Source organism: Grampus griseus (genome assembly GCF_964374135.1).
Source record: "Grampus griseus genome assembly, chromosome: 18".
NCBI lineage: Eukaryota > Metazoa > Chordata > Mammalia > Artiodactyla > Delphinidae > Grampus > Grampus griseus.
Window position 1 is genome coordinate 62,300,810 of NC_139012.1, and position 13,625 is coordinate 62,314,434.

The window sequence follows — 13,625 nt, forward strand, 5'->3', positions numbered from 1 at the left end:
TGTACTTTCTTTCCCTCCCTGGACTCCCATGCTGCTTCCTACTTTGTATGTACTGTTTCTTCTGCCAGAAAAGTTTCCAGTGAATCTGCTCTATTAACTCTGCTTTTCCTTCACCACTATAAGCTATGTAATTTTTGGGAAACTTAACTTTCCTCTGCCTGATAATAGAACCTTCATCACAGAGTTGTTGAGGGCCGAGTTGGTACTTCTCAAGCACTCAAGCCAGTGGCTGGCACGTAGTAAGAACTCACTGCCAGCCTGATTATCACCTTCCTAACGAGGCTGATTCCCTCTATTATGGATCATTGTGTATCTCTTTTTTCTAACATTTGTCATAACTTTTTTACTATTATTCATGTGTGCGGACCCTGCGCCCTAGCACAGTACCTGGCTGGAGATAGGATGCTCAAGAAATATTTGAATGTTCCTAAAGGCTTAGTCAAAATTCTTACTTATAAAAGACTGAAGACATGGAAAGGATACATATAGATATGGAATCTTTTCTTATTATGAAAAAAACTGGGCTGAAATCAATAAAATGAAATGTATAAATTCTTCTATTTAGGTTTGAAAAATGTAAATGCCTAACTACTGGGAAGAAGAGAGCTGAAGACAAAGGGAACTGAGGCTGTTACTTGATCACAAATCTAATTGTGATGAAGCTTGTAAAATAATTGAAACAATCTCCTCCACATTAACAATATTAAATGGCCAGATAATGGAATGTTCCCGTTCCATTGTACCCAGAAACTAGCCACACCACACTCTATTCGTGGGGTCCTTGGAAGTCGCGAAGCCGACAGGAACCAGGTCCAGGAAGGACTTTATAAGCAGGTTGGCTAAAATGCATGGAGTGTTCAGGTTGAGGAAGGAAGCTGATAAAAACAGATCTGTGTCTTCTGCTATTTGGGAATAACTAGAAGTCTACTCAGAATCGAGAACAGTTCATTTATAATGATGGTCATTTAAGAGTGGTTGGGCTTCCCTGGTGGCGCAGTGGTTGAGAGTCCACCTGCCGATGCAGGGGACACGGGTTCGTGCCCTGGTCCGGGAAGATCCCACATGCCGCGGAGCGGCTGGGCCCATGAGCCATGGCCGCCGAGCCTGTGCGTCCGGAGCCTGTGCTCCGCAACGGGAGAGGCCACAGCAGTGAGAGGCCTGCGTACCGCAAAAAAAAAAAAAAAAAAAGAGTGGTGACTTCTATTCAATATTAAGAAAAGACCTGGTCACAACTGAAGCTATTCCACAAGTAGAACTGGCCCACTTGGAGTGAGTGCCTCACCATTTACTTCTCAAACTCTTCTGACTCCTAGTCCTGTAGGAATGTGTCCATAAAAATGGCCTGCCTCAAAAAAAATCTGATTTTATCTTTAAGACATTATGCAAAATGTGTCCTTTACTCTCTAACACTTAGGCTTACAGTATCATAAAACTGTCTTCCTTACCATCAAGTAAAATGGCTGTCCTGTGAAGATGGCCGGTTTCTCTTGCGGCTTCACACATTACTTGGCACAAGGTCCCATTTTTCTTCCAGGGACCACAGTTTTAAAAAAGGGAATTACTCAAGAAGGTGGATGGCAGGCAGTTCTTCAGAGTTGGGAAGAGGGATGTTGTAGAAGAAATTCCCTGCAGGGAACACATCCTTTATAGCTCTGCTCAGCCATTGATCCCCTGCTTTTAATCATTTTTTATAAACTTGTAAGTCTCCTGATGAGGCCATTCTCTCATAATGCTTCAAAGAGGTGTTTTTCAAACTATGCTGTGATTTTTCTGCTCCAACCCCAGCTTTCTCAGAGAACTTCAAGATCTTCAACTAAAAATGTTTGAAAAACACTGCTACAGGGCAGTGCTGAGAAGACAAAGGGCAATCAACACATTTGGTTGTTTCACACTTCTTTTAGCCACAGGATACATTTAAGAGGGTAACTTGTCCACATTCCCATTCCCATCCAAGTCCTTTGCAAAAGATGGGCTCAGCACTGCCCACAGGGGATTTGGGAAATGTGGTTAGGTATAGCTCTGCTTTCTCCTAAAACTGAGAATGAAGAAAAGGCACATTTTTGTCTCATTTTTTAATCTTATGTATCTGAAAAAAAGCCTGGCACTATTCATAGAACAAAAAGGCATGATTTAGGCTCTCTCCTTTGGAGAAGTTTTCTACCTGAATTGATTTAGGCCAACGGTTCACACCTTGGGGCAGTTCTGGCCCCCAGGAAACATCTGGCAGTGTCTTGAGACATTTTTGGTTGTCCTGCCTTGGAGAGTGGAGACGTACTACCCACAGCTAGTGGGCAGAGCCTAAGGATGCCACTAAACACCCTACAATACACAGGACAGCCTCCCACAACAAAGAATTATCCAGCCTAAAATGTCAATTTTTTTTTTTGGCTGCACTGTGCAACTGCGGTATCTCAGTTCACTGACCAGGGATCAAACCTGGGCCCACAGCAGTGAAAATGCGGAGTCCTAACCACTGGACTTCCAGGGAATTCCCTAAAATGTCAATATTGAAGGGTTTGAAAAACCCCAACTTACGTTAAAGTTAGTTGAGGAATTTCATGGGCAAATGAAGAGGCTAAGGATGTGAACAGGCTGCATTCCCACATCCCTTTTCCTAAACACTTTCTCTTTATAGAGTACTGAGCCCACCTATACAGTTGACCTTTGAACATCGCAGGGGTTAGAGGTGCTGACCCTCTACATATTCGAAAATCCCGCCTGTAAGTTATAGTCAGCGCTCCATATACGCAGTTTCTCCATACAGCAGTTCCTTTGTGTAAGTGGTTCCACATCCGAGGATTCAACCAACTGCCGATCGTGTAGTACTACAGTATTTACTATTGAAAAAAATCCACACATATGTGGACCCATGCAGTTCAAACCCATGTTGTTCCAGGGTCAACTGTATATAGGTATGTACAGATAGAACCTCATCTATATACTGTGCTTTTGAGAAGCATTCTACCACTGTTTTTCAGTTATTTAACTAAGTACAACATTTATATGAAGAGTTCCTTTTACACTTTAGACAAATGACTGGTGGGTAAAAGAGAGAACTCCTTGGCCTATATGCCTTAAGACTTACAGCTTAATGTACAGAAATTATACTCCCTTTCTCCAAACAGATTTAATTAAAACCCCCAGTTCAACTAGGGCTAAGAAAATTCATAACCATCACTGTAAGACAACTGACATTCACAAATTTTTACTTGCAATAATTAATTAATCTCCTCAGAAGGACAACGCTTCTGAAGTAAATTATGGCAAGATTAAATAGGAGTATTGTAACTTATTTACTTATATACTGAGTTCTTTCAAAAATACTTTGAAGTGTCATTATATGAAAGTAAAAATACCTGTATACTAAAAAGTTTGGCTGCTCCTTTGTTCTTTCAATTAATCCAAGATTTCATTTAGAGCCTCAACCTTACTTCAATAACTATCTTCCAAAGTTCTTGTTTTCAAGGATTAGACAGGCCTTAAATAAAGCTTGAATTTTTGTTTTATGAAAGTCATAATTACACTATCATCTCAAATGGCCTTTCTATGAGTTGTGGTATTTAAACCTGAGATACATAGAGAGAACACCATGTGATGAATGAAGGCAGAAGGAAATTAAGATACTTTCAAAGATAAGTTCTTCAATGTTTTACCATATTTGATAGCAGCTTTTTTATTGGTTACAAAACCTAAGCCCATATACAAAATTAGGAACACATTTAGATGCCTCTTTTGAAAGAATGTTTTAGTCTTTTTTAACCGAGTTAAAAAAAAATAAAAACAATGCAATTTTTCAACACTGTTTTGAAAACTTAAAAGTGCAGCAATATACTTAGTTTCCTTTACCTACGAAATTTTGCATTTCCATTTCCAAACTGATAAGGTCACAACAAATTGGATCAAGCCAATGCATACGTAAGTCTGCACTACTTGATGCTAATGTTCACTTATGTTAGTTTGCACTTAAAACACAAGAGGAAATAGGAATCGGCACAGTAGAGGCCCAATTTAATCTTAATGTGTGCAAAATTTAAAAGGTAACTGTCAGTAAGTATGGAGAGTCCAGAAGAAAGTAAACTGGAAGGGGTACAATTCACAATATTGAGAAGATTTGGACTTCAAGGGTTTCACCGAAGTTTGTGACCTTAATTAGCTTTGACTTTGTTATTCCTACTTTTAGTGAACACCACACAGTTTCAAAAATTTAGACTACTGAACAGGATGCAGTTACCATATGAAGCTTTAACTCAAAATTTGGATAAAGAAAAAAAGGCACAATGAACTTCAACTCAATTTTATGTGCACAAGAGTTGAAAAATCTGAGCCACCTTAAAGAGAAATTGATTCTAAAATTTATAAAACCTATAAATAATCAGAGGCCAAACCACTATATTAAAACAGATTCTCTAGCAAGTAAAAATCTTGCAGTTTAAACATACTCTTGTATCCACTTTAGATACAAGACAAAACTCACTCTTTAAAGTGGCTCCACCTTGGCAGATACATATATTTGTAATGAATGCACACCTGCTATGTGTTGTTTATCAGTGAAAACACCCCCGCTGATTCACAAAGCTCTGATGGCATCTGTCTCATCTTCATCACAGTAAATACACACCCCCCCCATCGGATAACTAAATTAGTTTAGATTTTCTATCCCTTCACATCAATTCATTGGGAAATTATACCCAGTAAACAATAGCAATAAAACCATTCCTGTGACAGCACAAATTATTCAGTTTAAAAAATTTCAAATTCTTTCATGAATAGCTGGGTCAGACAATTTACCAAAAGCAATGACTTTACACAGTAATACCAGATTTTGCAGAATTACTTAAAGATCACTGCAAATCAGGTTTATGTTAAATAACTGCAGATTATTCCTCTATGCAGATCCTTGTCTGAATCTTTTTATATGTGAATATGCTTTTAGAGTAGGATCTGAATGAACTTTCCAATAATCAACGAATGAAGTTTTATGATACTTCTAAATAGTTGTTGTTTTGTTGCCAACCACATTATCAAAAGCACTGGTTACTAAGAAAAAATATTTTAAGACTAAATTACAGTAAACATGAAAGCTCCACAGTTTAAACCCAATATAAATCAACCATACCCAATTATCAATTTAAAACGAAAAATATTAACTCCTGAAAGCTGAAAGCAAGATTTTCTTTTTTAATATCACCAATGGGTACTTTAGAATTTTGTGTTTTTGTTTTTATTTATTTTTTTCTTTATAGTCAGGGACTCTTGCTTTCAACTTAAACAGAAGTTCAAGTCCGTAACAGGTTGCAGCTCAGGTAAAATACCATGCACAGCATTTGATTACTTCAAAACAGCAGGAACACACAGGCTGAAGTGAGTGGTCAAATAGGGCTTGCTGTTCTCAAAAATTAGGTATAATGGCGAAAGCATTACCATCCATAGCTAAAGTTCTTCCTCCAACCCTGGCTTCTGAGGCAGATAATAAACACATCAATTACTGGTAGATGAAGTACAGTTTTTTAAAACTTATCTGTTTAATCAATAACCAAGTTTCTTTTTTTTAAGTTACTTTTTGTTTGTGTCAGTTCCACCAATGAAAATCATTTGGCTTGTACTTTAAAATCTATTCTTCCACATAAAGAGTATGAAAATATGTTTGTGGAGGACAATGATGGAGGCTCAGATCAGACTGCACCTCTTTAAAGTCTTCCAACATGTGTATGTGTCATACCAAAGTGTCTTGATCCATAGCGCACCATTTTCCAAAGGAATATCAAGTGGGCAGCTGACATGCCACCACTACAGAATATTCTAAACTGGAGACTGCGGTTGTCAGCGTGTGGCACCAGGGAACAGGGAAAAATAGGGTAGTTGAGATTGTTAAGGAGAATTCTAAAACAGTTTAGGAAATCATGCATATGCATTTACAGTCCATGTGGATAGTGACTTTTGGCAACTGCAAAGTGACTGAGACACGGCTTGCTTTAGAAGCATCAAAACAAAGAGGCATGTATGTTTTGGAGCCTTTTGTACTTGTTGTTCTTGTCATTTGGCAGCCATCTGGTGGTGCTTCATATTGAATGTGGGAAAGATGCTGCACTCAATTGAACTTAAAAATTAAATTCTTTTGTTTGAAGGTTGGCTGTTGGGTCAAAGTTGTAAGTACCTCCTTGTGTTGCTTCAGGAATGAGGCTAGGATCTTCATCAATCTATAATAAACAAGAAAAAAAATCTTTATTATGTTAAGATACTACACATTACAGTGTAAGCGGAATTGATTTACTTCTTAGGAGAGAATTCCATATGAATGTTTTTGTCACCTAAAAAATATTTTAAGTAAATCAACAATGTTATTAAGAAATCTAACAATTAAAAATTGAACACACATTTAAAAATTGCCCCATGCTTTAGTTCCTGTATCTGTAGATTTACTCTACCTATCTGAACATACATCATTTCTATAATTACCATTTCTTCCCATTTAACAAACCACAAAAGCAACAAGGTGACAGAAATACAGTATAAATTTAGTCATGGAAAACTCTTAGAAAACTTACTTTATGTATAGATTTTAATGTACACGTAGACATATCATACTTTAATACATACTTACATCATCACCAGAGAAATACTGATCTATGATTTCAAATGCTAATTTATATATGTCTTCATTTTCATGCTGCTGTAAAACTTCAATTTTCTCCAAACCTGATAAAAATAAAAGTCAAAATAATTAGGTACATACTAATAAAAACTGTGCTCATTGTAATCATGGAAAATCCTAAAGAACTCAGAACACCCTCCCACCACCCTCCAAAGATGACAGTTCATCTAAAATACAGATAAAACCCTGAGCTGCTCTGGTTAGAGGGCCAGCATCCCACTAATTTCTTCCTCTTTCGAAGCCCTAGAGGTATCCTGGTCCCTGAGGCAGGCAGCTTAAAAAACACCTAAATACCCCATTTGACAGATGAGGAAGCTGTGGCACAGAGATGTAAAGGGATTTATTTCAGGTTACATGGCAAGTTAGTGACAGAACTAGAATCAAGATCTCTGCCACCACCCTGCCCCAGGACTCCTTTAATATAAACATACTGTTGCATACAGTAATTTTTATCCTTCTCTTTGTTTTCCAAATGTTACTTAATGATTGATATAAATATAAGATAAAGCTTTAAATTTTGAAGTAAAATTTTTTTTTTTTTGGCTGCATCATGGGGCATGTGGAACTTCCCCAACCAGGGATCGAACCCATGACCCTTGCAGTGGAAGCACAGTGTCTTAACCACTGGACCACCAGGGAAGTCCCTGAAATAATTTCTTAAAAAAAAAAAAAAGAATGAACAGGGTGCTTACGTCCTATAGCTACAGTGAATCTGGGAAATATTTTTTCAGAAAAGTAACTATAGAATGCCTTTATTTATTTTCCCAATATATTTACTCCATGTATCATGTACATGTCTATTAAATCCTTAGTAATAAATATTCTTCCTTGAAATGTCTTTTTAGCTAAGTTATTTTGAAATAGTTTCAGTTTTTATATAGTAATATTCAAACCAGAAAAATGGGAAAATAGGTGTCAAAGATAATGGATGTGGAGTACCTTATAAAATCATAAAATGCTAAGTAAATACGTATCCTAATTATAAGTATTTATCTCATAGACAGAAGCAACTATCTTGATAAAAAGCTGGAGTAACAAGCTCAAACTCTCTGGGTTAAGTTGTTCTGAACCAGACTACAATGTTCATTTCAAATTATTTAAAAAGTAAAACATCTTAAAACAAAATAAACAGTGAATTAACAGTAGTACAGTAAGAAAATCTGGCTTTTAATTATGCTCCTATCACTAACTACTTCCCTGACCACGGACAAAACTCCTTAACATCTCCAGAATATTTTCTTCTTGTTATTAAGAAAATACTTCCAGTCTGAACATTCTATGATGCTATCACATTTGTTTTCTCTTAAAAAAATAAACTCGGTAGTATAATCGAACAAATTAGTCAACGAAACGTATAAAATAAAACATGACATTAAGATAAGTTAATTTAAGGTTTGAGCAATTTAGTACACATTGAACAGGCACCTTTAAAAACAGAATTTTAAAATATATGCTTCATATGTCATTACCAGAGAAAATAATTATATAGTATTTCAAATCACAGTTCTTTCTTATTAAAATTTCAAAGTAATTTCTGTAGTAATAACCCTAGCATGGAGTTCTAGCAATCATAAGACTGAAACAAAATATCTAGATGACTGTGAAATCACTGACCTTTTCCATAACCTATTCCAATATATGGAACAGTATTTCACAAAGTGAGGTCCACAGAATCACATGATAATAGGTGTAACATGAAAACAAGTGTTTTACTGTCAAGGAGTTTGAGAAATGCCAAATTAAACAAAGCCTGTAAGTTTCTCTATTATAGCGGTTTTCAGAGCTTTTAATTTGCTCTTATGCAATATGACTTCAGGAGGAGTATTTGTGTTTCCTGAAAAGCATTGTCAATCTCTAGGAATGTTATGGCGTAACTTTCACAACCGGTTGTTTTCTGGAAAATCTTCTTGGACTACTAATATAGCAAACAAAGAATAGCAACATCCTCGGATGATGTTAATATTAATAGCAATATATCCTAAGTTTTCTTTCTAATTAGCTGTCTGTAAAGGAACTAATGTTTCAGAGTTCCAGTGCTCAACTATTTTTCTTTAATCAACCCTCTTACCTCCGCATTCTTCTATTATTTCAGCTATTGTGCTTGCTTCATCACCAGCCATTATCAGAATGTTTTTCAGACCATCTAGAACCACCTGAACAACTTGAGAATCTTTTACTGACAGTAAATTACAGAATGGTGGTATTACATTCTGCTGTACAAGGTACTCAACCTAGACAACAGAAGAGAAGAGATACTCTTATTTATATAATTATCTTTTCCCCCAAAAGAACACAGTACGGGGCTAATAAACAATCAACAACTCCTAAACCTAAGAGAGTAGTATGCTTTCCAGTATTAACAACTAGTAACAGTTTTTTTCCAAACTCACTTGATCTTTTCTGCCACTTATCGTTAAGTTGCTAATTGCCCAAGCAGCTTCTTTTTGTGTTCCAAAGTCCCCCTGAAGGTTAAAAAAGAAATGTTAAAATGAATTTTTTGGTCAAACAGTCTTGGTTATAATATATTAACAGACACGATGAACTCATAACAATGACTGACCTTGGCAAGTTGATGAATAATCATAGGGATCAATCCAGCATCTATTACAGCTTGAACTTGTTGCTGGTTGCCTGCTGTAATGTTGGAAAGGAACCACACTGCTTCCTATAATTGAACAAAATAAAGGGCAACTTTATTTGAAAAACTGTATCTTTAATGTGTTTATATTTTTATTTTAATATAGTTTATATACACAGTAACAAGTCACCTCAGCTGCATTAAGGGAAACACACCTAAGAGTGATTAGGTTATATAGAATCTCCCATTTTTAAACATATAAGGAAACTTCTATCCATAATATCTGGACCCATTAACCTAGCATAACCTTCAATAATATAGATACCTAGGACTATACAGGAGGCACTATTTTAGACAATGGTGATACGGCGGTGAAAAAAAACAGACAAAAGACTTTACTCGTGGATCTTGTATTTTTTGTGCATGAGCTCCCTCTAAAAGACGGATGATAGAAATAAATAGAAGACGGACTTTCCTAATAGTTTGTGTTAAAACTACTTCTAAGAAAGGTGAATTGTTTTATTGTAAAAAATATTTACTTGCAGGGACTTCCCTGGTGGTCCAGTGGTAAAGAATCTGCCTTCCAATGCAGGGGACGTGGGTCCGATCCCTGGTCTGGGAAGATCCCAAATGCCATGGGGCAGTAACTAAGCCCACACACCACAACTACTGAGCTTGCGCGCCTCAACAAGAGAGCACGCGTGCCACAAAACTATAGAGCCCACATGCTCTGGAGTCCGCACGCCACAACTAGACAGAGAAAACCCGCACGCCACAACTAGAGAGAAGCCAGAGCGCCCCAACGGAAGATCCCGCATGCCTCAACAAAGATCTCACGTGCCACAACTAACACCCAGTGCAGCCAAAAATATAAAGAAAATAATTTAAAAAAATTTTACTTGCAAGATATATTTACAACTTAAGCTTCTAACTAGTCTAGGATGGTCTATATAACAAATTTTATTGTAACCTTAAATGATTTATGTCACGAACAAATAGGTTTATTATAAGTTTAGTGTCAAATGTGTATCTTCTTCCTCCTCTACAATGAAAAGATTGTAGGAGAGTACCCTGGTGGCCTAGTGATTAGGATTCAGTGCTTTCACTGCCGTGGCCTGGGTTCAATCCCTGGTCAGGAAACTCAGATTCCACATACCACAACTGGGACCCGGAGCAGACAAAATGAATGAATGAATGAATGAATAAATAAATAAATAAATATTAAAAAAGAATCCAACTGTCAAATTATAGTCATGCAACTATATAAATATAATTATGACAAAGAAAAAATCAGTTTTGTTAGTTTGAGGGATAGTGGCATTTCAGGCAGATAAAACTGTATTAAATTAAATGCAAATCAAAATCACGAGACCCCACTTCACAGTACTGGGTGGCTATAATAATAATTAAAAAAAGGAACTGGATCTCTTATAACATTTTTTGTAGGAATGTAAAATGGTGCAGCTCCTATGGAAAAGAGCGTGGTGGTTCCTCAAAAACTTGAACATGCAATTACCCTATGACTTGACAATTCTACTCATAGATATATACCCAAAGGAACTAAAAGCAGGGACTCAAACCAATGTTCCTAGCAGCATTACTATTCATAGTAGCCAAAAGGTAGAAACAATCCAAGTATCCATCAACAAATGGACGAATAAACAAAATATGGTATATAGGCACAATGGAGTATTTATTCAGCCATAAAAAGGAATGAAGTTTTGATACATGCTCCAACATGGATGAACCTTGAAAACATGCAATATGAAATAAGCCAGACATGAAGACTGAAGTACTTAAGCACATATTTATCAGTAAGATTGTATCTTAAGCTTAAAATCTTTTTTTAAAAAAAACCAATTTTAATGATCCTTTAATTTAGGCACTGCAGTTTTTCGTTCAATCTCATTTCATAGGGAGATTAAACTATGATCTATTTGTTTATAAAACGCACCAGCAAAAAAAAAAAAAAAAAAAAAAAATACCGGCCACCCAATGGAAAATTTCATATGTACTCTCACCTAGTGGCTACTAATTTGCTACTGCTCAATCTACTGAAATAAAAACATTGGTTAATATACAAATAATTTTATTCTGTGATGATCATGACAGCACTTAATAGCAAGCAATTAACAACGGAAACAAAATAACTGCAGAGGTGTTTTGAAATAATTCTCATCTTTAACTAGAGTGGTTTTGAAGAGAATCACAAGCAAACAGGAATAGAAACAGAAACAAGAAGGCAGTCAAAATTGAGATATACAAAAAGAAAGAAATGCACTTACAAGGCTGTTATACGCCTTACCTTATTTATCTTCTCTTTTGGGTGTGATAAGAGATTTGGGAAGTGTGACAGGACATCACAGTTGAGAACAACCTGGGTCTGCTCGTCGGTACCTGTCACTATGTTGCCAACCGCTCTGAGTGCTGCTGTCTGGGGTGGGGATAAAATGTTTTCTATAAATTTGTTTATGATGAAACTGATAATATGCTTTTTATAATCCTGAGAAAATGTAAAAATGCGAAGGGTGAATGATTAAAATTTACTGCATTCTTACACAAATCATTTCACTGAACTGGAAAGTAGTTTTGAACTTTAAACAATAGTTTTATGAAAACTGGAACTATATAGAAAAATTGTGTGGAAAATAGTTGGAAAAATATTAAAATAAAAATTATAAAGGTCCTTCTTTAACAGCTATTTTTACCTATTAGTAAATTGGTACCACAGATTTTAATAAAGGCCTCTAACGGGCACACATTTGTATCTAGAAAGTCACTTTGGCAGAAGTGGGATGAATAGATCTATCAGCCATGTACCCCTAATTAGAGTGAGGAGAAACGAGAGGGAGAGGAGAAAATGCAGTTTGGAAGCTTTTGCAATTATCCAGAGGAAAGAAAATAAATCTTGAACTAAATCAGTGGCTCTAGATACAAGGAGAAAACAGATTTGAAAGCTATATAATAAGGATTGACAGGGTTTTGTAATGGAGGGGAGACAAGAGGAGGAATATCAAGGTTTCTAGCTTGGACTATGCTGTCCACTGAAAGGGGATATAGAAAGAGGAACAGGTTTGTGGGAGAAGATGGTATGTTCACTTCTGTCTGGTTGAAATGACAATGGAGTTCTTAGAGGATATGTCTAAGGACGCAAGGACAATTGGCTACATGAGTCTGCAACTCAGCAAAGAATCCGGTTGAGATGAAGATTTAGAAATCAACAAAAGCAGATTCAGTAAAATAGCACGAGAAATACTGAAGAAATGTGCATATAGACAGAACTGAAGCCTGGTTGTACAAGTTAACTGGTTATAGCAAATACAAACTTTACACAAGTAAGAAAAAATGTTTAAGTACTTACTTGAACTTTCACTTCCTGGTGGCTCAGAAGGGGCACAAGAAATGGCACAACCCCTGAATCAATAACCATCTGTATCTGCTCATTACCTCCATCTGTCAGGTATGACAGTGCCCAAACAGTATCCACAAGAATCTTCAGGAAATAAAAAAGAATTACCATTTAATGTATTTGTTTGAATGTTTGAGATACATAATACACTTATGGAATGGTGACATAAAAAGTAACTGAATTTTTTTAGCTTGGTAGCAAAAATATCTGCTAAGCTGATACATCTACTACGTAGTAGATAAAACTCTCTCAATGGCTATCTCAGGCCACTCTTCACAAAAGTGAGACAAAGAAGTCTGGGACAACTTCTACCCCAACTTCCATATCTATCTATTAGGTAGATAAATTTAAAAATAGGCAGAAAAGTAATTCTCCCTGCCCCCACAAACTAAATACCCAATAATCACAAGGAAACACTTTATACATAGAATGAGACCAATATATCACGCTGCTTCCAGTTTAGAAGAGCCCAAAGAGATCATTTATCCATATTAGTAGTTTTTGAACATGTTTAGCAACGTAATTTTTCAGACTATTAAAGTAAACATAAAAGAAATGACTTGGCATTTTAACTTTGGGGAAAAAAATAATTATTTGTAAATCTCTTGAAAAATGTCCCAATTGAAGAGCATACAGTATCAACCTTGCCTTACACCCATCTAATTTTGCAAATAATAAAAAAACAAAAATCAGGCTCAGGTTTGTTGACTCATTCAAAGTCAAAGAGCTTATATGTAGTTTTCCTTGGTGTCTTCACAGAGGAATGTAAGCACAGGCCTGATCTCATGTGAAATCCAGAGATGTTTCCTATTAGAATATTCAAATTAAAGACATTTGTTGCTCTAAAATAACAGCAGCCACCTGAATTCAAATCTCTCCATGTAACCTTCAGAAAAGTATATGGATTAACAAGAGCAAATAAAACCACACATAGCCTGCACCTTCAACATTACTAGGAGTCTGAGAATGCTACAAATTTCAAATTA

General features: G+C 36.1%; 1 protein-coding gene across 2 annotated transcripts in view; it reads right to left on the bottom strand.

The window, feature by feature from the left end:
- Positions 1-3,643: 3,643 nt before the first annotated feature.
- KPNA3 (karyopherin subunit alpha 3) overlaps positions 3,644-13,625 on the bottom strand; it is an 88,771-nt gene continuing 78,789 nt past the window's right edge. For both annotated transcript variants that reach the window (XM_082675390.1, XM_082675389.1), the window contains 7 exons: positions 12,592-12,723; positions 11,536-11,664; positions 9,213-9,317; positions 9,043-9,114; positions 8,721-8,883; positions 6,602-6,696; positions 3,644-6,197 (listed from right to left, as the gene is read on the bottom strand). In XM_082675390.1, the coding sequence (XP_082531516.1) occupies positions 6,099-6,197; positions 6,602-6,696; positions 8,721-8,883; positions 9,043-9,114; positions 9,213-9,317; positions 11,536-11,664; positions 12,592-12,723 (795 nt within the window). In that variant the 3' untranslated portion in view covers positions 3,644-6,098. The remainder of the gene's footprint in view (positions 6,198-6,601; positions 6,697-8,720; positions 8,884-9,042; positions 9,115-9,212; positions 9,318-11,535; positions 11,665-12,591; positions 12,724-13,625) is intronic.